The following is a 24,675-nucleotide window of genomic DNA, read 5'->3' on the forward strand; positions in this document are numbered from 1 at the left end:
TGTGACAGACAATTTTTAAAACTAGTGGTAGTTACAGACACTGTTAAAACCAGTGGTAGTGACTGACACTGTTTAAAACCAGTGGTAGTGACAGACACTGTTTAAAACCAGCGTTTGTGGCAGACACTGTTTAAAACCGGTGGTAGTGACAGACACTGTACAAAACCAGTGGTAGTGACTGACACTATTTAAAACCAGTGGTAGTGACTCACACTGTTTAAAACCAGTGGTAGTGACTGACACTGTTTAAAACCAGTGGCAGTGACTGACACTGTTTAAAACCAGTGGTAGTGACTGACACTGTTTAAAACTAATGGTAGTGACAGACACTGTTTAAAACCAGCGTTTGTGGCAGACACTGTTTAAAACCGGTGGTAGTGACAGACACTGTACAAAACCAGTGGTAGTGACTGACACTATTTAAAACCAGTGGTAGTGACTCACACTGTTTAAAACCAGTGGTAGTGACTGACACTGTTTAAAACCAGTGGCAGTGACTGACACTGTTTAAAACCAGTGGTAGTGACTGACACTGTTTAAAACTAATGGTAGTGACAGACACTGTTTAAAACCAGTGGTAGTGACACTGATAGTCACTCTTTAAAACCAGTGTTTGTGACAGACAATTTTTAAAACTAGTGGTAGTTACAGACACTGTTAAAACCAGTGGTAGTGACTGACACTGTTTAAAACCAGTGGTAGTGACTGACACTGTTTAAAACCAGTGGTAGTGACTGACACTGTTTAAAACCAGTGGCAGTGACTGACACTGTTTAAAACCAGCGTTTGTGGCAGACACTGTTTAAAACCGGTGGTAGTGACAGACACTGTACAAAACCAGTGGTAGTGACTGACACTATTTAAAACCAGTGGTAGTGACTCACACTGTTTAAAACCAGTGGTAGTGACTGACACTGTTTAAAACCAGTGGCAGTGACTGACACTGTTTAAAACCAGTGGCAGTGACTGACACTGTTTAAAACCAGTGGTAGTGACTGACACTGTTTAAAACTAATGGTAGTGACAGACACTGTTTAAAACCAGTGGTAGTGACACTGATAGTCACTCTTTAAAACCAGTGTTTGTGACAGACAATTTTTAAAAGTAGTGGTAGTTACAGTCACTGTTAAAACCAGTGGTAGTGACTGACACTGTTTAAAACCAGTGGTAGTGACTCACACTGTTTAAAACCAGTGGTAGTGACTGACACTGTTTAAAACTAATGGTAGTGACTGACACTGTTTAAAACTAATGGTAGTGACAGACACTGTTCAAAACCAGTGGTAGTGACACTGACACTGTTTAAAACTAATGGTAGTGACAGACACTCACTTTCCAAATGAGAAAAATTTTAGAAAAAGAATTCCGAGAGTCAAACTGGAAATTCGAAAATCAAATTCCAAGTCAATTAAAATATAGCCTAAGGAAATGATTCAATATTCTTCAAACAATTGGTTTATTTTCAGGCTGCCAAAGGTATTCGTAAACTATTATTCGCGTTGGTGGTATCTCTACCGGCTTTATTCAACATCGGAGCACTTCTCGGACTGATTACATTTATTTACGCGATTATCGGTATGTCTGTATTCGGACACGTGAAACAACAACGAGCTTTAAACGATATGGTTAATTTTGAAACATTTGGAAGGAGCATGCAGTTGTTATTTCGGTAATTATTACAAATCCATAAAATAGTACAAAACGTGAATTTGTACGCGCGTAAGTATGGGTTGAGTTGGTTTTACAATGCTAATTCTACAGGTTAATGACATCTGCTGGCTGGAATGACGTTTTAGAGTCATTAATGATACAACCGCCAGACTGTGATCCTAATTTTAAAAATCTTCCTAATGGTGACTGCGGTAACCCGGTACTAGCCATAACTTACTTCACTAGTTTCATCATCATCAGTTACATGATTGTGATAAATATGTATATTGCTATAATCTTAGAAAATTTCAATCAAGCTCATCAAGAAGAAGAGATTGGTATCGTTGAAGACGATCTCGAAATGTTTTACGTTAGGTGGTCGAAGTGAGTACCTATTTGTAATATTGCAGCTCTACCTATATCCTTCCTATACTTACATATTTACTTTAAATTTTCTGTTTTTTTTTTTTTTTTTTGTTTCAGATACGACCCTCATGCCACACAATTTATTGGTTTTACTCAATTATCTGATTTTATAGCGAGCTTAGACCCTCCTTTAGGTATTCCAAAGCCTAATATTGTAGCTTTAGTGAGTTTCAATTTGCCTATTGCTCGAGGTCATAAAATACATTGTTTGGATATTCTTCACGCGCTTGTTAAACATGTTCTGGGGCATGTCGAAGAAACCGAAGAATTCAAAAAGGTAATTTTTTATATTTATAATTAAAAATAAGAAATTTTTTAGAAAACAAATTGGTTAATTTGACTTCATTACTTGTGTTAGTTGCAAGAACAAATGGATGATAAATTTAAGAAACAGTTCCCAACTAGAAAAGAATTAGAAATCGTGTCTTCCACTAGACTATGGAAACGTCAAGATAAAGCAGCACGTATGATTCAAAGAGCCTACAGAGAGTACAAAAGGTAGGTACCTATCCAAATTAAATGCAATGTGGTATAAATTTATTGTGCCATATCATACTTATTTTAATAATTTTCAATCTATAGATGGCTTAATTTAGTATGAAGTTTTTTTTAATCGTTACAATCTAAGAAAAATATTTTGAATTATTTACGAGGATGGAGCTGGATTAGCTTGGGTGTTGGTGGGTACAGAATTTCCCTTTCCATTATCAGATGAATTAGCTGGCTGAGCTTCTGGTGTAGCCGGAGAGCTCGTCAACGTAATTTGAGCTTGCAAATTGAAATTATCTGAATTATCAGATTTCTTCAAAATGAAGAACGAGTCTGATCCATTTACTCCTTCTGTGACGTACATCGATCCATCGACGCAATACGATTTACTTTCTTGATTAGAATTTCCTTTGATTTCGCAAGAACACTTATGCACATTGTGATTGAAACTTGAAGGGTTGACGTTATAACGAGTGATTTCTATTGGTTTTTCTTCTATGATACCAGATTTCTTTGGGATTTCTATCTGCTTGCTGGAGAAAAACGAAGCTGATGAGAAATCTTTCTCGCAGACATCGGTAGCAGAACCGAGTAGTTTGCCGACTGCGTGTGTAATTGGGTTAATGAATTGTTCGCCGACTGTAAAAATGAATTTGAAAATTATTATCAATCTAAATAATAAATTGAATAGGTACTTAATATGTTCGTATATACTTACAGCAATATGAATCACGTTTCCTCAAAAATTGTAATTCGACTTTGATTGGATCTACGCTATCTTCTATACTTTCTAAACTATAATTCGAGATGCGATTCATAAGTCCAACCGGTTCGTAAGGTAATTTTTCGTCATTCTTTGTCTGATTTGTATTCGCGTCCCCGAAGCATGAAATCCACAGCGTGGATATGGAAACACATAGCAAAAAAACTTTCATTATTGAGCTTTGAGCTTAGACGTTGTTATGTTACGAAAACTGTACCGAAAATATGAGTGTTCTTCTTTCTAATGAAGTACCTTTCTAGGTAAAAAAAATAAGGTCAAAGAGGAGAAATACAAATTATGGTTACGTTAGCTCAAAACATACGTTCCTATGAGCAATTTAAAAAATGTGTGCCTACCTTGTTTTGTTCAAAAAAAATTGCGTTGAAACTTTAAGGTGAAATTGCGTCTAAATTGTGAAAATTGAAGTTTCCATTGTGTTAATGTTTACTGCGGGTATTCGACGTCTGTTGATTGTAAGTTATGCCTAAAAAGTAATGAGCGAGTGCGTCCTCAATTTGTTTTCAGGATAGGAGAGAATTTGTCGTAAAATATTTTATTTCGATGCTTTGTACCAAATTCATATTACTTTTGCATGAACTCATATCATTTCAGGTTGCCTACAATTTAAATAATACGTTATTCATTTGCTACAATAATCGTAAAATAAATTCGTAAGGTTTTGCACGTGGAGCATTTCTTTGTACTCCTGCGGTGCATACAATAGGCAAAACTTGATGCACTTGTGTTGATGGATCTGTGTTTTCATGTTTTGGTATCAATTATTATTTTACGAATCAGTGTTAACGAGGGAAAGATCAAAAATTAGAACTGCTGATTAATGATTGAGATGAAATTTTGTTCATTCTTGTGCACCAAGTTGCAACTTATGCTCTGTATATTTGATTTTTGAGAGAGATAAATTAACTTGAATTTTCGAGTGAGGCACAAATTAATCCCTTAATATATAGTCTCTCTCCACTAGTTTATGTATTAACGAGACTTTTTTGTTCGTCTTCAAAAGTTACATCCCAATGAGGGGCTATTTTCGTTATGTTCCAATTTCCTGGAGAATTCAGTCCAGTTGTCAATACATAAACTGTGATAAAATTATTCAAAAGTGATCTTGCAACTTTTCAAAATGGGTCGAAATTTTGCGAAAAATTCAAATCTTTTCATCTAAACATTTTTAGAACAATTTTGAAGAATTTTTTGCCTAAAATTGGATCATAATTTTTAACATTATTGAGAGAAAAAAATTAGAAATTTCCACCACAATATTTTTTGAGCACTTTTGAAGAGTTTTAAGCCCAAAAAAGGATCACGTCATGATTTTTCAATATTTTTGAAAAAATATCATGCATTCTAACAAAATGAGCTGAAATTTTGGAAGAAAATCAACGTTTTCCATCGAAACATTTTTTGAGCAATTTTGAAGAATTTGAAGCTCAAAATCAGGTCATGATTTTTCAATATTTTTGAAAACATTGTAACCTATCAAAATGGGTTAAAATTTTGCGAAAAATTCAGATCTTTTCATCAGAACATTTTTAGAGCAATTCTGAAGAATTTTGAGCCTAAAATTTGATCATTATTTTCAACATTTTTGAGAGAAGAAAATTAAAAATTTCCATCAAAACATTTTTGAGCACTTTTGAAGAATTTTAAACTCGTCAAAATCGGATCATGATTTTTCAATATTTTTGAAAAAATATCATGCATCCTAACAAAATGAGCTGAAAATTTGGAAGAAAATCAAAAATTTCCATCGAAACATTTTTTGAGCAATTTTGAAGAATTTGAAGCCCAAAATCAGGTCATGATTTTTCAATATTTTTGAAAACATATCATGTAACCTATCAAAATGGGTTAAAATTTTGCGAAAAATTCAAATCTTTCCATCAGAACATTTTTAGAGCAATTTTGAAGAATTTTAAGCCTAAAGTTTGATCATTATTTTTAACATTTTTGAGAGAAGAAAATTAAAAATTTCCATCAAAACATTTTTGAGCACTTTTGAAGAATTTTAAGCTCAAAATCGGATCATGATTTTTCAATATTTTTGAAAAAATATCATGCATCCTATCAAAATGGATTGAAATTTTGAAAGAAAATCAAAAATTTCGATCAAAACATTTTCTGAGCACTTTTGAAGAATTTTAAGCTCAAAACCGGGTGGTGATTTTTCAATATTTTCGAAAAAATATCATGCAACCTATCAATATGAGTCAAAATTCTTCAAAAAATTCAACTTTCCCATCAAAACGTTTCTTGAGCATTTTTGAAGAATTTCAAGTCCAAAATCGAGTCAAAATTTTTCATCATTTTTGAAGAAAAAAAAACATGTGACCAATCAAAATGGGTTAAAAGTTTTGAACGAAAATCGAAGATTTCCATCAACAATTTTTTGAACATTTCCGAAGAATTTTCAACTCAAAATTGAATAAAATATCTTGAGGTATGATGCGACTTCTAAACGTAGGTTACCTGAGAAAATTCAGAGATGTAATCTATTTATAATGCTTTTAAATTCCTTGAAAATGAAAAATTTCAAGGAAATTCGTTTGAAAAATTAATTCAACAACTCTTTCAGCTCTTAATTATTTTCAATTGGATTTGCTCTCTGTGTGACCCATTTTGGTGAATTGCACAGCACATTTTCATTACTACTTACCCAAAAAATAAAGTCCATTTTTAGGTCAGAATTTGTCAAGAAGGTCCAGAAAAACATTTCGATGGAAATTTCTGGTTTTTTCTGAAAATTTCAAGCCATTGTGATTGGTCACTTGATGCATTTTTCAAAAATTCCGAGTATCATGACTCAATTTTCACCTAAAAATTCTTCAAAAGAGCTCAAAAATCGTTTGTGTTGAAATATTTGAAATTTCAGTAAAACTTCACTCCATTTTGAAAAATTGCACAAAACTTTTTCAAAAATCCAAAAAATTATTACTCAATGTTGAGCTCAAAATTCTTCGAAAATGATTTAAAAACATTTTTGTTGAAATATTAGTACCTATTTGATTTTTACGCTGAATTTGCAACCCATTTTGATAAGTTGAAAATCACTTTCAAATGTTTCTGGAGCACTTTTTGTCAAGTTGGACTGCAGATTAAGAGTAAAAATCAAGAGATAAATAACGAATTACCAACCGTACCTACTAACGTTAAACTAAGAAAATTCAATGAAAAATTGTATTTAAAAAAAAAAAAAAAAAACTGTGAAAATGATTGAATAATTTTAATTTGTAGCAATTTTTTATAATAATTTAAAAACCTTGCTTTCTTCTGTTCAAAATTCACCTCGCAACATTTCACAAATTTCAGAAATCCTGGAGCCCTTTTTAAAATCTTAATTTTTTAATTTAATCCAAAAACACCTTCACATTTAACCCTTACACTCCCACTGGAAACCAAATCCGAGCGAAAATATCTCTCTAAAATCCACTTTTCCAGCACTTTTCCGCAACCATCTGCTGCGATATAATTAATTACCAGTGCGTTTTTCATCTCACCCACATTCGTTTCACACAAGTTTGAAATTATTTTCCAGACGAAGAAAAGAACGAGAAGAAGGTGACGTTGACGAAGTAACCCAATCATCTAGTCCAGGCGGAGGCTGGCAAGGCCGACTTTCTTCCTTCCTACACGTTCATCGTGGTTCGAGAGCATCGTCGCGTAAATCATCGCGCGCCTCCGATGCCAGCGACGCTTCTGAAATTAACAGCAGCATGTGGTTAAACTTACCCTTATTTTTATTAACGAGTACGCAAGTTAACGGAGAAGATTCAGCTCCACCGCCCCCTCCTCCGTTACCAGAGGATGATATTTCTCCAAAGTAAGAAATCGGTTTGGTCAAGTGCATGCCGAAGAGTAAGTACGTTTGGATGGTCGACTATGTGTAGGTAATTGTAATTAGTTGCACAACTTTAACGGGTGGTTCACATTGTGTGTGATTTCCCTGGGTAGATGATTAGAAAATTGTGTCGTACCTATATTTATTGCTTCTTTGATGAAACAAAAAAAAAATAAAACGTATGGGCGGCACGATGAGTTGAATAGACGAAAAAATTATAATGTAGGTACTCGTACTTTGAAGTTTTGGTTTGTTCTTCTCTAATTAAGACGTAGGATTTATGTTACTCGGTGTGGTGTATAAATTTTTCTAAATCCTTTTTCTCCCTCTATTTAATACGTGTGATTTCGATCCCTATTGTGCCTTATTTCTCGTACTCTTATACTATACTTGCTGCTACCAGTGATATAGTAATTTAGAAGTTTAGTTGATTCGATCTTATTTGAATCACGTACATATTTTCCATACCAACTGAATGTTCTGTTAATGGCTCATTTTAATTAGACAGAAATGGCAATCCTCACTTCGAAATTTTGCAGCATTTGTGACTTCTTTTAGTGGAAGTGTGAAACATTCGAAAGCTCGTATTTTGAGACTGTTCGAAATTGGAGCAAATCTGTTGAAGGAGTTTTAAAACGAATAAATAAGACATCACTCAGAATCAATTTAGAATTTGAAAAGCTTTTGGATCTTAAATGTCTGGATTTTTTGAGTTTTGATATTATCAAACTTGATCAGATCAAATAATTTTCTCTAGAATAAAATAAAAACTCCAACTTTGTTATAAAAAAAAAAAAAAAAAAAAAAAAAAACTTTCTTAATATTCCTCCAAATTCGAAATTGCTTCATTCAATGTGGGCTTTTTTCCTCATTTTTTTTTTTTTTATTCCATCGAGCTCTCAGTGTCTTGCTAGACCCTCACTCACCTTTTTTTACTCACCCATCAGTGTTCGGATTTAATCCGAACCCATTAACAGGACACTCGGTATTAAGGTAGGTATCTATGTACTGTATCTTGTCGTGTAAAATTATTACATTCTCATCTTTTATAGGTACGTATAGTGTAGTTCGTAGATAAAGTAGGTATACGCCTCTAATGTGTTTAACCGTAGGTAGTGAGCTGCTTAAAAGTATACTTTTAAATTGAGAAATTTCAAATACTATATTTCTTTTTTGTCATAGATACTCGTATTTGAGAATTTTATTAAAACGAAGTTGTGCAAACCTCTATAAAGGTTGATCATTTGAAATGTACTTACACTTCGATAAATCTGACGCTTATAGATGTTCTCGTATTGATGCTTAAATTTCCAGCGGCAATTCATGTAACCGATTAAAGGTAGTACACATTTTAGTTATAAATCAATCAAGTTGCACTGAGTTTTGTGAAGGGAAATCAATTTGCAACTTGAACATATGTGAATTGTACAATTTGTACGTGTCGGTTTATTTTTAGCTGATTTAGCCAAACCATATTACGATCTAGGCGTTAGATGTTACAATATTATTATACTTGAACATTGTACAGTTTAGTATAAATGCGATAAAATCATCATACGATGTAGATTTAGAATTGGAACGCTTTTTTAGAATTTCAAAACGATCACGATGTCCAGTTTAGTGGACCAATTGCTTTTTTAAAGTATTAAAAAGGCAATTACCTTATTTGATTTGAATAAAAATTAATCCAAATATTACCTACTGCGATAAAGTGGTTTTTGGAATGTGTTAAAATCATTACTTCTATTATTTTTTTCATGATTTTATCATGAACGCTTTTTTCTTACATTTTTAATAATCTTTTGCCAAAAGCTCGTAATTCAGCCAACCCTAGATATTATAAGTACCTAATAAAAATAGAAATCCATTATTATTTTATTTTAAAATTTCTCATTAATGCTTTAGTCATCGTCATTTTAATTCAACTCGAGTTTATTTCTTTTAATTCATTTTTTAGTTTAATACTAAATAATTTAATTAGCTTGGTAAAATTTACAAGCAGCTTTGCAGAAAAGAATTTAGATAGCAGTGGAAGGTATTATACCTTAAAGTTTTATTCTCATCGAGATGCTAAAATTAAGCTCATTTAAGCTTCAACTTTGATATTTTGTTATTTTTTTCCTTCTTTTTAAAAATCATTATTAAAAGTATATACATAGGAACTGGTGGCATTAGTCGAGATTTATCCTTCTTGTTTTTCTTCTTTGTTAACACCGTTTCTTCATTATCATAAATCTCGTTTCACACGATCTCTTAGCGTAATAATTCTGTTAAGATCTGACGAAAAAAAATATGAGATTTGCACTTTTAACGCGCAGAGTAATGAAATTATACTCGTTCCAAAACCTACTTCCATATTCAGTAGCTACTTGTCTGTCTAAAAAGAAAAAAAATTGTAAATTATTTGTAAATTAAGTACTTAGACCTAATACTTAATTAAAGTTGTATTATTTTTTAATTTAAGTTAAGAAATCTATTCGTGGACTAATATCGTTATATTAATGAGATATTTTGTTTCTTGTACAGAATCGACGTTTGTATAACGGTCAGTGAACCGTCGCCGGAATCGAAACCAGAAAATGAACCACCGGTTGTGACTCAGTGTTCATTAGAATTACCAGAATCGGCAGTCAGTATAACAGTAACAGACGCATCTCCCGAGTCATCTGATACTGCTCAATCTCCACCTTCGACTGCTACCTCAACGACAAACACAGCCCATCAGAAAAGAGCAGCGTTCAGAAGAGGTAGCGAAGCAGTTACTATACATCATGCATTGGTTCATCGAGAATCCGGAGATGAAAGATGATCAGTGCTTTATGCAGGAGAATTTTCAGTCTCATTGTTGAAATCATTGGTCTAACCTTTGATACGCAGGGTGAACTTGAGTAGAGGTAAAAGTAATCCAGGTTACCGTTGTTTTCATGTGGAGAGAGCTTTGATATTACGAAGAGAAGTTGTTGTTGTTATAAAAAAGGAGATTTCATTAAAATATGTATATTACGGATTTGCAGCATGAGTGGCGAAGAAGTTATCAAAAAATATTTAAAGAGACGAATCGTTGATGTAATTTTATACATTCCTGTGATATTTTATTTAATTATTCACAATTATAATTTTAAATTGTTTTCTTTATATAATTTTGTTATTGAAGTGTTTTTTTGTTTTTTGTTTTTTACCTACCTAAATGTAACTAATCTAGTCGCTGATTGTCGTTATTTGTATTAATTTTTAATATTATCTAAATGTATAGATAAATTGTGGACGAATTTGTACAGATTGTTCGCACAGTAAACAAAACTAAAATGTTTACGCATTCATTATTCTGCAATTTTATAATCACACTTATATTCTTAACTGCCTGTAAATTATAATCTGTATTTTTCTTTACTTTTCCTTTTTCTATTTTTGACGTACTCGCAATTCAATTTTAACGTGCCTTCTATACTTTTTAAACATATTACCATTATATAGTTGATAAAATATTATGTATAACTATCGCTGTTATACCTACTATTAACAAAATTAATAAATGCGTATATTATCGTTGTATTCGTTATGCAAAAAACAGAAAGAAAAAAAAATGATTTTGGTTCGTGGTTTCCGGAAAAACTGTCATTCGAAGATTAAAAAGTTGGGTTATTCGGTTCGAGAATCAGATTTTTACTTTCAGCGATTGCAGGATTTTTCATTATTTTTTTTAAATCACCATTTTAATTTGAAACGTACCTCTTCGTACACAAAAATACGTTCGAAAATGATTCCATATAAAAAGTTGGGTTATTCGGTTTGAGAATCAAATTTTTACTTTCAGCGATTGCAGATTTTTTTTTTGAAAAAAAAATCACAATTTTACATGAGTAATATGAGTAAGGAAAGGAACTCATCAGATGAACGGAGTCGGAGGGAAAGTGAACCTACCAATATAGGATTAGGTACATTGAAACGTATCTCTTCGTACACAAAAATACGTTCGAAAATAATTCCATACTTTTACTCGAATATAATCAACAATTAACTTGAAAATACATCTAACACTTTTGGGTATAGATTGAAAATATTCATACAATTATTTACTATTTACAAATCAGCATATTATATCACTTGGTAGAAGTTCTCGAACGTTTATTCCATGAAAAGTTATTAGCATACGATTTGCTCCTCGCATTCAACGGTTTTTCATCTTCGATATAGTAAGGGTAAGCATTTTTCTTACAGAACGTTATAGCTTCTTCAATTGTTCGAAAACGCATTTGCAAATTCGATAACGGATCGCCACTGTAAGAACATCAATTTAGTAAAACACGAAATTGGTTTGAAAAAATGTAATAAAATGACTTACGAAGATGTCCATCCCATCAAGTTATTCTCCCAACGTTGCCTTTGATCGAACTGAATTAAATAACCATGAGTGTTATCAGTACCAGATTGCATGGCATTTTTCGGTGGTTTTGAAATACGAACTAATCTTTCTCGACGATGTTCTGGTGGTACACCACTCAAAGGTTCAAGATAAAACTGAACAAATAACCAAGGTAAGATTAACGTTAATTTCTAATTAGAGATGAATAGTAGATTACATGGAGCAAAGCTTACTGGTGGATGATCTTCGAAAACATCCTTTTTGTCTTCTTCGCGTTCGACAAGTTGAGATGTTTTGACGTCGACTAATTGGTAACCTTTTTCTTCAGTTTTCAAAAAAGAAGATGTAGAGAACGGAGCTCTTCTGCAAATAATAAGAATTCAGTAATCGATAAGAAATTTAGATCATTCAACACAGTACAAGAATTGGATTTTGATTTTGATACTTACAATTTTGACAGATTACCTTCGGAAAGGAAACGCCTGGCACATAATAGAGCACACTGTGCCATGATTTTACGGTGAATTTAATTTAAAACGCTGTAGAAATGAGAAAAATTATTCACAATTTTCTCAAGATCAAAATTTTTCATTTCTTATCATCGAAAAAGTGTTTACATTATGCGATTTTTTTTATTGAACGCGGGATGCGTAACAAATCACAATCTGAGATGGCCTGTATGATTCTTTTTTCTGGTGCATCAGTTCACTTGACAGTTGATTCTTTCATTTTTTGATTTTTTTTTTAAATCGAATTCAAAATTATTGGGTTTATTACGCTAAGTTTACGCAAACTTTCTTCCAACTTCCCAAGCCTTGATTTATAAATCCAAATTAACGTTTCCTAATTCTTAATTTCTTACAAGTTCCACTTGGTGACTTTGGATTCCTTTCCTATACTAAATTAAATTGTACCGAGTCTTAACGAGTCTTACACCATTTTAATTGTACCTACTTAATTAAAAACACATACATCCTCTATTTCAGAATCGCAGGATCTGCGCATGGCAGTAGAACAACATACACTTACAATACTCGCACATTAGCTTTCCAAAGCTGCAGATGAAAAGCTTAAGAACCGCGATACATATTATAGCAATGCGACTGCGAGGAAGTTCCGCCAAAAAAGAAAATCTTTTTTTTGAGAGTTTGAAAATTTCCTTAATTTAATTTGGTCTCAAACTCTTATTAGTCTTATTTAAGATTTTTTAAATCAAGTGTGTGAAGTGTGGACACGGAGTCTAAAAATGGTTTAATTTAGAATAGTAATTTCACATTTGAGACGAGGTAATCGTCATTTGAAAAGAGAATGGCCTAAAACCCCCTGAACCAAATTTTCAGCCTACCAATTTCATTTCTCGATTTTTTTTTGGCGAACGTTTGAAAATTCAAAGTTGACTGTTTTTGGTGATTTATGCTTTTTTTAAAAAAGGTACGTACTTGATCAGTAAAAATGATCAAAATGTGTAAGTCCTAAGTCCTAAAACTGATATCAATTCCCCAAATCCAAATTTCACGATTTCCAGCCATTCTGGAGCCTCCAGCGCGATTTTTCAATTTCTACAGAATTTTGAATTTGCTCCAGAGGGCGTGAAAATGAAGTTGGGCAGCTAAAAAATCGAATTGTGTGTTACCACATTTGAGCTGATTTTGGGAGGGACATCTCAAGAGTGGTTTTTGGATCAGTTTATTTCATATGTAATAAAAATATCCAAAAATCAAAAGTTTCCCAATGCGAGGAAATTTTCGAAATTTGCGCGAATCACTGTATTTTGTCCAGAACTAACACACCGAGGGCGAATTTCTCCATTTCCATGCCATTCTGGATTTTTTGAATGCATATTTTTATTACGAAATAAGGTGGTTAAAAAACACCATTCTTAAGGTATCCCTTCCAAAATCGGCTCATATGTGCATTAACTCGTTAAATAGGTCAAGTACATATAACACACAACTTCATTTTTAGCTACCCAAATTCATATTCACGCCTTCTGGAGCAAATTTAAAATTCTGGAGGAATTAAAAATCACGCTATGGGCTTTAGAATGTCTGGAAATGGGGAAATTGTCCTGTGGAGGGGGGGGGGTTATTGGTTGATTTTGTAAAATCTTGAATGTTCAAAAAATGTTTGAAGCGAAAAAAGTCAATAGTAAAAAATTTCAAGTGCTAAAGTGCGTTATTCGATTTTTCGTGAATTTTTGAAAATCCAATTTTGGCCAAAAATGAGGGAAAAAATCAAAATTTTACCAAATTGACCAAGAAAGCTGAAATTTGGGATACATTCTATTTTCGACATGCCAAATCAATTGGAAACGGTTTCAATCCGTTTTGAGCAGTTCTGGAGCCTCCAGCAGATTTTTAAAACTCGAAATTCTCACAAAATTCCATCAAATTGGACTTGTAAAGCTGAAATTTATTCTAAAAACTCAATTCAACGCGCTACGAAGTACTGCAGGTGAATTTTTCAAGTCGTTCTGGAGCCTCCAGCGACTTTTTGAAATTTCCTGAAGCCTCCAGCAGATTTTTGTAACTTTAAATTTTTACAAAATTTCATCAATAATAAATGGAGATGGAAAGCTGAAATTTACTCTACACTTCAATTTTAACACCCTCTGAAGACGACTTCGAGTGGGTTCAAGTCTTTTTAGAGCCTCCAGCGACTTTTTTGAAAAGTACTGGAGCCTCCAGTAGATTTTTGAAACTTTAAATTTCTCTAAAATTTCATGAAACTGAGATGGAGATTCGAAATTCATTCTGCAAACTAATTTCAATACGCTACGAAGTCGACTGCTGCTTGATTTAAGTCGTTTTGGAGCCTCCAGCGACTTTTTGAAAGGTTGTAGGTATGGCGTTTTTTTGGAAAATTGAAATTTAATAAAACTAGCTGGAAGCTTCAAAAACATTTGAAACCACCATGTAGTCTGCGAAGTAAATTTCAGCTTGCTAACTCTATTTGATAAATCAATGTTGCGGGAATTTCAAGTTTCAAAAATCTGCTGGAGGCTCCAGTAATTTTCAAAAAAGTCCGCTGGAGGCTCTAAAATGACTTGAACCCACCTGAAGTTGTTTTCAGATGGTGTTATAATTGGAGTGTAGATTAAATTTCAGCTCTCCATCTCCATTTGATGAAATTTTGTGAAAACTCAAAGTTTTAAAAATCTACTGGAGGCTCCAATAATTTTCAAAAAAAGTCGCTGGAGGCTCTAAAATGACTTGTACCCTCCTGAAGTTGTCTTCAGAGGGTGTAAAAATTGGAGTGTAGATTAAATTTCGGCTTTCCATCTCCGTTTGATGAAATTTTGGGAAATTTTCAGTTTCAAAACTTTACTGGAGGCTTCAAGAATTTTCAAAAAGTCGCTGGAGACTCCAAAATAACTGGAAATCTACCTGTAGTTGACTTCATAGCGTATTGAAATTAGTTTACCGAATAAATTTCGGCTTTCCAACAACACTTGATGAAATTTCGTGAAAATTTACAGTTTTAAAAACTTACTGGAGGCTCCAGAATGACTTGAAATCCACCTGCTATCGACTTCATTCAATTTATTAAAATGAGTTCACAAAATGTATTTTATTTTGGCTTTCCAAATGCTTTTGATAAAATTTTGTGGAAATCTCAGGTTTTAAAAATCTACTGGAGGCTCCAGTAATTTTCAAAAAGTTGCTGGAGGCTTCAAAAGACATTATTTGTAGAGTAAATTTCGGCTTTCCAACTCAATTTGATGAAATTTTGTGGGAAATTCAATTTTCAAAAGTTTGGTAAAGACTCCAGTAATTTTTAAAAAGTCACTGGAGGCTCTAGAATGACATGAACCCTCTCGAAGTCGTCTTCAAAGGGTGTTAAAATTGCTGGAGGCTCCAGGAAATTTCAAAAAGTCGCTGGAGGCTCCAGAACGACTTGAAATTCACCTGCAGTACTTCGTAGCGCGTTGAATTGAGTTTTTAGAATAAATTTCAGCTTTACAAGTCCAATTTGATGGAATTTTGTGAGAATTTCGAGTTTTAAAAATCTGCTGGAGGCTCCAGAACTGCTCAAAACGGATTGAAACCGTTTCCAATTGATTTGGCATGTCGAAAATAGAGTGTATCCCAAATTTCAGCTTTCTTGGTCAATTTGGTAAAATTTTGATTTTTTCCCTCATTTTTGGCCAAAATTTGATTTTCAAAAATTCACCAAAAATCGAAAAACGCACTTTAGCACTTGAAATTTTGACAGGTCATAAATTTTTGCATGATCTTTCGATCTACCTTTGTAAGGTTTGAAAAATTTCGTGCAAGTTCTATGTTCAAGCGCAAAATCTGCGATTTTGGCTGACCTGTCATTTGTCAATCAAAATGGCCGCCATTTTGTAAGTAAGGCCAACTTTTTTTTGGCAAGTTTGCTTTAAAATGTTCCTTAAGATGTCCCCTTTAAGAAAAAAGTTGTCCCGGAGGATCGGTGTGGGGGGTGCAATTACTCCTATTGTCATATGCCGGACTATACTCACCGCAAAATTTCGATTTCGAGCAATTTCAAATCTCTCAGTAAAAAATAAATTACCTTACCGGCAATAAAATTTTGATTTCAAACAGTTGACTTGACTTAAAACACTCCCCGTGTATGTTGAGATGTTTGATGATAATGAATTTTTGAAAATGAAAAAAATCAAAAATTATTCAAAAATTCAAAATTTGTAAAAAAGAATTCAATATCAAATCAATCAAATGATATCAATATTCAAAATTAAAGAACGACATGAACGAAATAAACAGCTGTTACGCATCCCGCGTGCAAAAAGAAAAATCGCTTACAATATATTTTTCGGAGCTTCGCAATGATACAATGCCATGAAAATCTTGAAATGCCTCATAATTTTGGAAAAAATTGTTCAAAAAACAGGATGCTACACAACATTTCACGTCTTGTAAGTCAAAAAAGTTGAACTTTTGCGCCTTCAAAAAATTTGAAAAGTTGAAGAAAGTTGAATATTTTGAAAACTTTCAAAGTTTGAATAATAATTATTACTATAATGCGAAGTATTCGATAAATTCTAACGTAGTCTGTTACTGTATCATCTGCCTCAAGCTACAATGACTGAAACCGACGAATACTTCGAATCATATTCAGATCTCGAGGTAATGTTTACAAGAAAATCACACATCATTTTGATCAGAAAGTTCATCTCAAAACTTCAACGATACGCTAATTTAGAGCTTTTTCTTACTGAATAGGTCCATAGAGTGATGCTGAATGATACTCCTAGAAATGAAGCGTACAGAAATGCAATTTTCTCATCGAATGATTTGTTCGATGGTAAAACAGTATTGGATGTTGGAACCGGCACCGGTAAAGTACGAAAGAAATACAGATTATCTAATATTCATCGTCAGAATCTTATTAAAAAGTTATTCTTGATATCTAGCTATCCTCTCCATTCTGTGTGCTAAAGCTGGTGCTAGAAAAGTTTACGCTGTCGATGCTAGTAACGTAGTTGAAATCGCCAAAGAAACGGTGAAAGAAAATGAAGTTCAACATATCGTCGAAGTAAGAATCGCCTCAAAAATTTACTATCTTTATTCAGTATTTTGTTCAACTTCTTAATTTGTTATTTAAATTATTATGCAGGTAATTCGTGGACGAATCGAAGACATAGAGTTACCCGAAAAAGTCGACATAATAATATCCGAATGGATGGGTTTCTATTTACTCCACGAAGCTATGCTAGACAGCGTATTAGTCGCTAGAGATAAATTTTTAAAACCAGACGGGCTCATGTTCCCCGATAAATGCGAACTTTTCGCATCCATATGCTCGTTACCGTCCTTATATTCACGTTGGAATAATATCTGTGATATCAAAATGAACCATTTCGCTTCACATTTGCGAAAATTATACAACGGTAAACCAGAAGTAACCGAATTACCTGCTCAATGTTTACTATCTGATCCAAAAATCCTGATATCATTTTCTCTAAAAGATGTACAAGTCGAAGAACTGAACGAATTCAAATGTAAATTCTTCACTGTATCAAAATCCAACGATAAATGCCAAGGAATCTGTATCTGGTTCACAGTTACCTTTCCATCGTCGAACGAAAATGAAGTAGTACTCGATACTTCACCTACGAGTCCTCTTACTCATTGGAAACAAACCGTATTAGTAATGCAAGAAGAAATCGAATTAGAAGAGGGGCAAGCTTTCGTTGGAATGTTGAATTTGAAAAAAAGTCAACAAAATAGTAGATTTTACGACATCGAATTCGAAATGCTAGATTCCGAAGAAGAAGACCACCCTGTACCTTGTAATTGTTATTTTACCAGATGTAAAATTATTAATGCTCTTTCAGCCCAGTATGACGAGCAAGATGAAATTGAAATGGATAACTGTGAAGAACAAGATTAACTCAGTCTACGGTGTATAGTTTAATATCCTAATCCTAACCACAAGGTGTGATCAATATTCAATTTGATACTGTTATTTTAAGCCTGTTATGATGAAAATGTGTTTTCTTTTTTCATTATAGATATTTCGAAGGAAGTGAATTTACAATTTATTCTTGAGAAACTTATTGAAGATCTGTATTATTAAAAAAAGGGGTTCTCTAAATTTCAACAGGTGAGCAGTTCAGCGTTTTAAAAAAAACCAGTAGGAGTAGTTAGATCATGCGTTCGAACGTATTTCTTCTTGTTTTAAATCTGTTATGTAAATGATGTAACGTTTAATCAGCTTTTATTACGAACAGTTTGGTAAGTATATCGAGAACGAATTTTATTCTAGAGAAGAGAAAGGGGAAACGAGATAAATCGAACTTACGAGAATGATATTTTAAAAAGCTGTCAGAAGTAAACACTCGTTCTAGTACGTAGAATGAAATACTCTTTAGGTCTCGTTTCTTAACACGTTTTAGAAGTTATCTCGTGATAAAACATTCTGTAATACGATTGCGGAATAATTTCCCTAGCTTGGAAAAGGTTACCGAATTTTTCTATCTCGAGATGACTTTCTTAATGCGAGTATAAATGTAACACCGTTGCGGTTACAGGCTCGATAAGATTCGTGTATGAGAATAAAATACGTTATTTTATTGTTTTTCTCTCTTTTTACTCATAATTTATAGATAGTATTCTCGTTAAAGTCATAAATTATTAGAATAAAACTGTCAAATGTTAAAAGCTGATAATAAAACTAAATAATATTTTACCTTATACCTATTTCTCGCTGGAGAATAAAAAAAAATCGTAATAAAACCATAACCGCGTTTGAGCCAGAGTGGAGGGGAAGAGAGGCATGTACCTAGTTTATATCCTGGAGCGCGCCGATGTAATATATAATTTAAATTCTATATTTTCGAAAGGAAATACCAATGTACTGGATCCGAATTTTTATTTACTTTTAGTTGATAAATTTCATTTTTCAAGTGGGCGAAACACCTTTGAAAAGAAAAAGCCGTTTCATCACGACGACGTTCCATTCATCCTATCACTAGCTGATTATCATAAGTTGAGGCAATGAAGTTGTATCCAGCTCGCCTGTGGTAATTGAAGTGCGTGTAATTAAACGCCGCTTATACGATTACTTATTTGAAATCTTGTGAAACTTATCGCCTCGAATGAAGCAAAGCGAGATGCGCTACGTTTGTGTTATCGAAGCCGGCTACCGGTTGAGATGACCGGAAACACGAGGCTGTAACCATGAATTAGATATATACCTAATAAAACGTTTAAGAATGTAATCCGAACTTGAACAACGGATTGTTGAAATGAGCAGGTGGATCACGACGTGCCCGAGCCTAATTTCAATCAGTGATCGTGAGAACACAAAGTTATCGAGATTTAAGGTGTAGAAAAGGGTGGAATTTTCGGTGTTCTTGGTCTGTTGCATCTTAACAGCGATTAAATTCTAAAACGTTCGTTGTGTAAAACGATCAACGTCTGGAATCGAATTTTCTTCTCTGTAGGATAATTCGTATATTATGAAGGATTTCATCTTTAGAGATGACCATTTTTGTGCTACCTATCAACTCTTTGACTCGTGAATTAAAAAATTAGTATTTTAAACAACAAATAATAATTTATTCTGGCAGCTACTTTATAGAATGATTTTTTTTTCAGATCACAGAAATGAAAATTGTAAATTCAAGACCACAACCGCCAACCGGTGATATTTTTTCATCAAGAAGACGAGTACCATACCTACCATTTTAGTAACGAAACCATAAAAAGTAGTAGAATAAAGTTAGAAGGTACGTACAATCTAATAATAAAAAAATTTTCATGAATTTTAATGGCTAAATCAGATAGGTACTTGTACAACTATGGGAGTGACTGAACAATGATGAATGGCTTTATACGTTGAGAACGATTCATAGGTGGGTTTCTCATTCCCTGCTGAAATGAAAAATGTGAAACTTTGTGTTGGACCAATCTTACGTCGCGCGATTTTCATTCGTATTCGCTGATCTGTAGCTCTCAATCCTCCGAGTACATTGGATTTCCTTCGACGAACCGAGCGTTTGTTTTTTTCACATGAAAACAGGGAAACCGGTTGAAGCCGTCTTTGCTTGTCGTGCAACGTTGATGTCTTTATTTCGTATAATGACGGCCACGGTCTTTCCAGATAGTTAATTGCGATCGATGGTATGGACGGAGAGGAGCAGAAGTTGTCCTTGAAGCCCCGCCTATAATAACTATATTTTCCACCCCATTATTCATTCTACATTTGAACCGTATTATCACATGGCTCGGTTTTGTAATTTTATTGCCGCCTCGAGAACGATTTGAAGAAGTGACGAAAATGGTAAATTTCAAATCACGTCGTTAATTATAAGCGCGGAGCTGCCGCGTGAACGAGGCATCGAAGGGGCGGTGTTCTCCTGGAAGGGTATCCGACGAGGGTGAACCATAGCGATGGTCAACGTACGATGAACGAATCGCGTGATATAAGGTGAAAATCATCGCGAATAAGTTAATTGGCCCCTTGCTCGAGTAATTAATGCTTTTCCAAATGAATGTTTCGAATCACCGAGACGCTTATTTAATATGTTTTCCTGGTATTGAATTCTAAAATAAAAGGGAAAATTTACTAGATATATTTCAAACTTAACGTTAGGTGTTGTTTTTTTTTTTTGAAAACATCTTTTCTTGCAGCCTTGCTGGTCACTTAACATAAATGTAACCGAAGAATACCTATCGCCGAATCCGGTTTTCCATAAATTTCATTTTTTATTGTCACGTTTGACGAGTAAAAAACCTAACCACTACCGAGGGTTCCATTTATAAGTGTAATAAACGCCGACCAAAACGTGAATAAAAAATACAAAAGATATGCCCATCACTTGCGAGCTCTCTGTTTCACGGTTTAAATTTTTGAATAAATTTCCACAACTAATTATACTCGTGTGGTTTGATGTTGCACCGCTTTAAAAAAGGTCTACGAACGATGAATTTTACCTCAAAATCATTATTGCACGCGTTGCGGAAAAAAGTCGATCATCGATGAATAGGATGATCGTCTGTTGTCGCGTCGCGTAACGACTAATGAAACAGTCGAGTTGAAATGTACGAATTGTGTTTGTGTAGGATTTTGAGCGAGATTTGCTGTTGCAACTAAATCTGGAACGATTTAATCACGATCTCGAATCGTGCGTAGTTGTCTGTGTTGATGTTGAATTAAATGTTTTAATGTATTTAACGTAGGTACTGACTGACTCTGAGTAGTGGGTATATCCATTTTAGTGTGTTTAAAATGTGTATCGAATATGAAAGCGAACAATTACCGAGAGTCTTATGTGGGTTTATTTTTCATTGGAAATTAATTTACGTGTGTTGATAACTATTTTTTAATCATTGCATTATAGCTAATGGTTCTGAAATTCTCAGAAAAATTTTCAATTTAAACAACGCCATGAATGATTATTTGATTTTTCTAAGTAGTAAAATGACTTATCTTTTTTTTTTTTTTTATTGATGCACGCGAATTTTCGTAATATTTTTGAGATTACAAACTAACAAGGGAATTATCATAATCGGCAGAAAAAAATTTAAAACGACAAAGCTATATCGAAAAAGCCTTCAAAGATACGTCACCGTCCAAAATTTCATGTAATGAAGCTCATTTTTCAATTTTCGATGAATTTTTGAAAATCGAAATTGGGCTAAAAATGAGGGGAAAAACAAAATTTTACCTAATTAACCCAGGAAGCTGAAATATAGTCTGTACCCTATTTTCGACGCACCAAAACGATTGGAAGTGGTTTTGGACTGTTCTGGAGCCCCGGCAGATTTTTGAAAATTGAAATTTCTGCAAAATTCTACTCTCTCAATAAAGTTGAAAAGCTAAAATTTACTTTATGATGAGAAACCAAAAGAGTTCAAACAATAACCGAGAATTAAAAAAAATTAATAAAAAAACGTGAGATAGGTAAACATTTTTATGTAGAAAAAAATCACAAAAAAATTGAAATTGAATTTCATGCCAAAGTAGGCAATTCTGGAGCCTCACCAAATTTTTGAGAATTGAAATTTCTGCAAAATTCTACTCAATAAATTGAAAAGCTAAAACATTTTTATGCAGAAAAAAATCAACAAAAAATTGCAATTGAATTTTCATGAAAAAAAATGCGAAACCAGACATTCCAACTGAAATTTAATTTCTGGCAATTTCAGCAAAAAACGCGACTTTTTTAAAAATTATTTGGCGAAAAATCGAGACTTTTTGGTGTGACTTGAGGAGAAATAAAGTCAAACTTTTCAGAACTTTTTGCAAAAAAACAACAACATAAGCACTTTTTTTAGCTAAAAACGAGTTTTTATGGCACTTTTTACAAACGGCGAGATTTTTTGCTGTTTTTAGCTGAACACGAGACTTTGATAATTTTAGTAAAAGTCAAGGCTTTTTAGAAATTTTTGGTAAAATAGGTACCTAGCGAAATTTTTTAGGAAAAAACTGAAAATTTGTCCATTTAGGAAAGAAAATGAAAATTTTTCGCAACTTTGTGTAAAAAAGGGAAACTTTTTAACAATTTTATCAAAGATGAGCCAGAATTTTTATAATTTTCCTTCAAACGCTGATTGCTTTGCAATTACATATTGTTGGAAAATTACGACTTTTCCACAACTTTCATTTTTCCCTCAAAAAACGACAGTTTTTATAAATTCTTGGTAATTAAGATACAAGACTTTTTGGCAAATTTGACAAAAGGAAATTTTCGGCTTTTGCTTAAATTTCACTTATTTTCAATAAATATTCAAAAGCCTCGCATTTTTGTCAGAAATTGCCAAAAGTATCACTTTTTAATTCTATTGCCAAAAAGTCCCAAAAAGTCCTGCTTTTTGCCAAAATTGTCCTCTCTTTTTGCCAAAAATTGTCATTTTCTCATTTTAGCAAAATTGCCAAAAATTGTGTTTTTTTTTTCAAAAATCTCAGAAAGTCCTTTTTTTAAAAATTTTTTCATTGGTATCATTTTTTGGCCAGAAATCGCCATAAAGCCCTTCCTTTTGTTAAAATTTGTCAAAGTCTCGGTTTCGTCAAAAATTGGCTTTTCTGCAAGAAATTGCTCAAAAGTTTCGTTTTTTACCAAAAAAGTTTCAAAACCTTCAATTTGTAGAATGTTTAATTTTTTTGTGATTTTTTTTCTACATTAAAATGTTTTGCTCACGTTTTGTCATTTTTTTTTGGCTGTTCTTTGGTTACTTTTTGAGCTTTTTTAGTTGCTAAAGTTTTTTTTGGAAAAAATTCTGCGCTCCTTCGCCAAAAGAATTCTAAGCTCACAGATTTGCAATGCCCCACTTTGCTCTTTCCTCTAGCAGAAGAGCCTGGCCTGTTCAAACTGGCAGGAAAGATTTGAACCGAACCAAGTTGAATAAAAAGGACATACAAAAAGCCATCACCAGTCAAAATTTTATACGTCAAGTGCATTTTTCGATTTTTGATGAATTTAAAAAAAAACAAATCTAGATCAAAAATGGGTAAAATCAAAATTTTATCAATTTTACCTACAAAGCTGTAATTTAATGTGTAGATATTCTATTTTCAGTGCACTAAATCGATCGGAAACTGTTTCGAATCATCTTGAGCTATTCTGTAGCCTCCAGCAGATTTTTGAAAATTTTACTTAATCAAGCTGGAAACCTACAATTTATTTTATACTCTCATTTCAATATTCTAAGTCGATTGGAGGTGGTTTCAACTCATTCTGGGGTCATTCCACGTCAATTGGACCAAGAAGTGGTAGGGGGGCTCGGCGATTTTTTTGACATTTTTCCTGTGGAAAGACCTTCTGAAGGGATGACCAATGGCGCAAATCGCAGCCCTCTAGCCCATTTTTAACGGCAGCCAGGGAGTGTCAAAGTTTTCAGTGAACCTAAAATATCATCCATTTCAGCAGTGGGTTACTCGATAACCGCGATACCTACCGAAATGGAACTCTTTCCCATAGTTAGGGGTTTTGAAAGGCTTTTTGGTGATATCATAAAAATCAGTGTTGCCACTTTTTTTCGTACAAAAAATTAGCTCAAAAAGTTTCGAAACGTGGTTTTAATATCGTTCCGACTCTCAAAAATTCTGAAAAAAATATATTATGGACAACTTTTCATGCTGAACAACATATTAAAAAATTGAGATGGTAACATGTTGCAAAGTCAATTTTAAAAAATTCGAAGTTTGCGAAAAAATTTGATTTTTTGATTTAAAACATGAAAAGAATTTTTGATTGGTAAAGTTAGCCCATTTGACCCCTATTTTCAGGTATCTGTTGAAAAAGTTGAAAATACGCTTTCATCCGATGAAATGAACTCATCACAAAAAAATAAAAATTCGAAAAGATTCATGAAATGAACGAATTTTTATTTTTTTGTTGTGAGTGTAATTTTTATACGTCAGAAAGAGGTCAAAATAAGACAACTGAATAAATTTAAACTTTTTTTGATGTTTGGAATTGAAAATTGAATTTTTTCGTATTTTGATTTTTTTGTGATGAGTTCATTTTATCAAGTAAAAGGGGGTTTTCAACTTTTTCAACAGATACGTAAAAATAGGGGTCAAATGAGTCAACTTTACCAATCAAAACTTTTTTTCATGTTTTAAATCAAAAAATCACATTTTTTGCAAACTTAAAATTTTTTTAAATCGACTTTGTGACAAGTTACCATCTCA

General features: G+C 33.1%; 4 protein-coding genes across 7 annotated transcripts in view; 2 read left to right on the plus strand and 2 right to left on the minus strand.

Annotated features, from left to right (window-relative positions):
- NaCP60E (Na channel protein 60E) overlaps positions 1 to 10,733 on the plus strand; it is a 272,797-nt gene extending 262,064 nt beyond the window's left edge. For both annotated transcript variants that reach the window (XM_065360600.1, XM_065360601.1), the window contains 6 exons: positions 1,467 to 1,669; positions 1,762 to 2,034; positions 2,134 to 2,353; positions 2,435 to 2,574; positions 6,879 to 7,163; positions 9,708 to 10,733. In XM_065360600.1, the coding sequence (XP_065216672.1) occupies positions 1,467 to 1,669; positions 1,762 to 2,034; positions 2,134 to 2,353; positions 2,435 to 2,574; positions 6,879 to 7,163; positions 9,708 to 9,990 (1,404 nt within the window). In that variant the 3' untranslated portion in view covers positions 9,991 to 10,733. The remainder of the gene's footprint in view (positions 1 to 1,466; positions 1,670 to 1,761; positions 2,035 to 2,133; positions 2,354 to 2,434; positions 2,575 to 6,878; positions 7,164 to 9,707) is intronic.
- Positions 2,592 to 3,643, minus strand: LOC135842916 (uncharacterized). The gene is made up of 2 exons (XM_065360604.1): positions 3,284 to 3,643; positions 2,592 to 3,204 (listed from the first exon to the last, which is right to left on the minus strand). The coding sequence occupies exons 1-2, from the start codon at positions 3,498 to 3,500 to the stop codon at positions 2,723 to 2,725; spliced, it is 699 nt and encodes a 232-aa protein (XP_065216676.1). The 5' UTR covers positions 3,501 to 3,643; the 3' UTR covers positions 2,592 to 2,722.
- Positions 10,734 to 11,159: 426 nt separating the features above from the next.
- On the minus strand, positions 11,160 to 12,154 carry ND-18 (NADH:ubiquinone oxidoreductase subunit 18). The gene is made up of 4 exons (XM_065360605.1): positions 11,994 to 12,154; positions 11,778 to 11,907; positions 11,524 to 11,699; positions 11,160 to 11,459 (listed from the first exon to the last, which is right to left on the minus strand). The coding sequence occupies exons 1-4, from the start codon at positions 12,053 to 12,055 to the stop codon at positions 11,282 to 11,284; spliced, it is 546 nt and encodes a 181-aa protein (XP_065216677.1). The 5' UTR covers positions 12,056 to 12,154; the 3' UTR covers positions 11,160 to 11,281.
- Positions 12,155 to 16,448: 4,294 nt separating this feature from the next.
- Positions 16,449 to 24,675, plus strand: part of Art8 (Arginine methyltransferase 8) — an 85,883-nt gene continuing 77,656 nt past the window's right edge. Inside the window, exons 1-6 of one of the 3 annotated variants that reach the window (XR_010558215.1) lie at positions 16,449 to 16,658; positions 16,755 to 16,869; positions 16,946 to 17,067; positions 17,149 to 17,970; positions 18,047 to 18,138; positions 19,635 to 19,765. Coding sequence is in view for 2 of the 3 variants with exons in the window: in XM_065360609.1 (XP_065216681.1) it covers positions 16,614 to 16,658; positions 16,755 to 16,869; positions 16,946 to 17,067; positions 17,149 to 17,925 (1,059 nt within the window). In the remaining variant the exon portion in view is untranslated. Of the gene's footprint in view, positions 16,659 to 16,754; positions 16,870 to 16,945; positions 17,068 to 17,148; positions 18,695 to 19,634; positions 19,766 to 24,675 lie in introns of those variants that run through there. The other 2 variants (XM_065360609.1, XM_065360608.1) reach the window with 2 other exon arrangements.

The sequence above is a fragment of the Planococcus citri genome, chromosome 4, assembly GCF_950023065.1.
Source record: "Planococcus citri chromosome 4, ihPlaCitr1.1, whole genome shotgun sequence".
Classification (NCBI taxonomy): Eukaryota; Metazoa; Arthropoda; class Insecta; order Hemiptera; family Pseudococcidae; genus Planococcus; species Planococcus citri.

What these genes read in the sequence shown, in the direction of transcription:
- LOC135842916 (XM_065360604.1), bottom strand. Translation starts at nt 3,500, where the DNA reads ATGAAAGTTTTTTTGCTATGTGTTTCCATATCCACGCTGTGGATTTCA. An exon ending in GAAACGTGATTCATATTGCT is followed by an intron (nt 3,205 to 3,283) that starts GTAAGTATATAC and finishes TCATTTTTACAG; the next exon opens with TCGGCGAACAATTCATTAAC.
- ND-18 (XM_065360605.1), bottom strand. Translation starts at nt 12,055, where the DNA reads ATGGCACAGTGTGCTCTATTATGTGCCAGGCGTTTCCTTTCCGAAGGT. An exon ending in TTTTCGAAGATCATCCACCA is followed by an intron (nt 11,700 to 11,777) that starts GTAAGCTTTGCT and finishes TTATTTGTTCAG; the next exon opens with TTTTATCTTGAACCTTTGAG. An exon ending in TTGATGGGATGGACATCTTC is followed by an intron (nt 11,460 to 11,523) that starts GTAAGTCATTTT and finishes ATGTTCTTACAG; the next exon opens with TGGCGATCCGTTATCGAATT.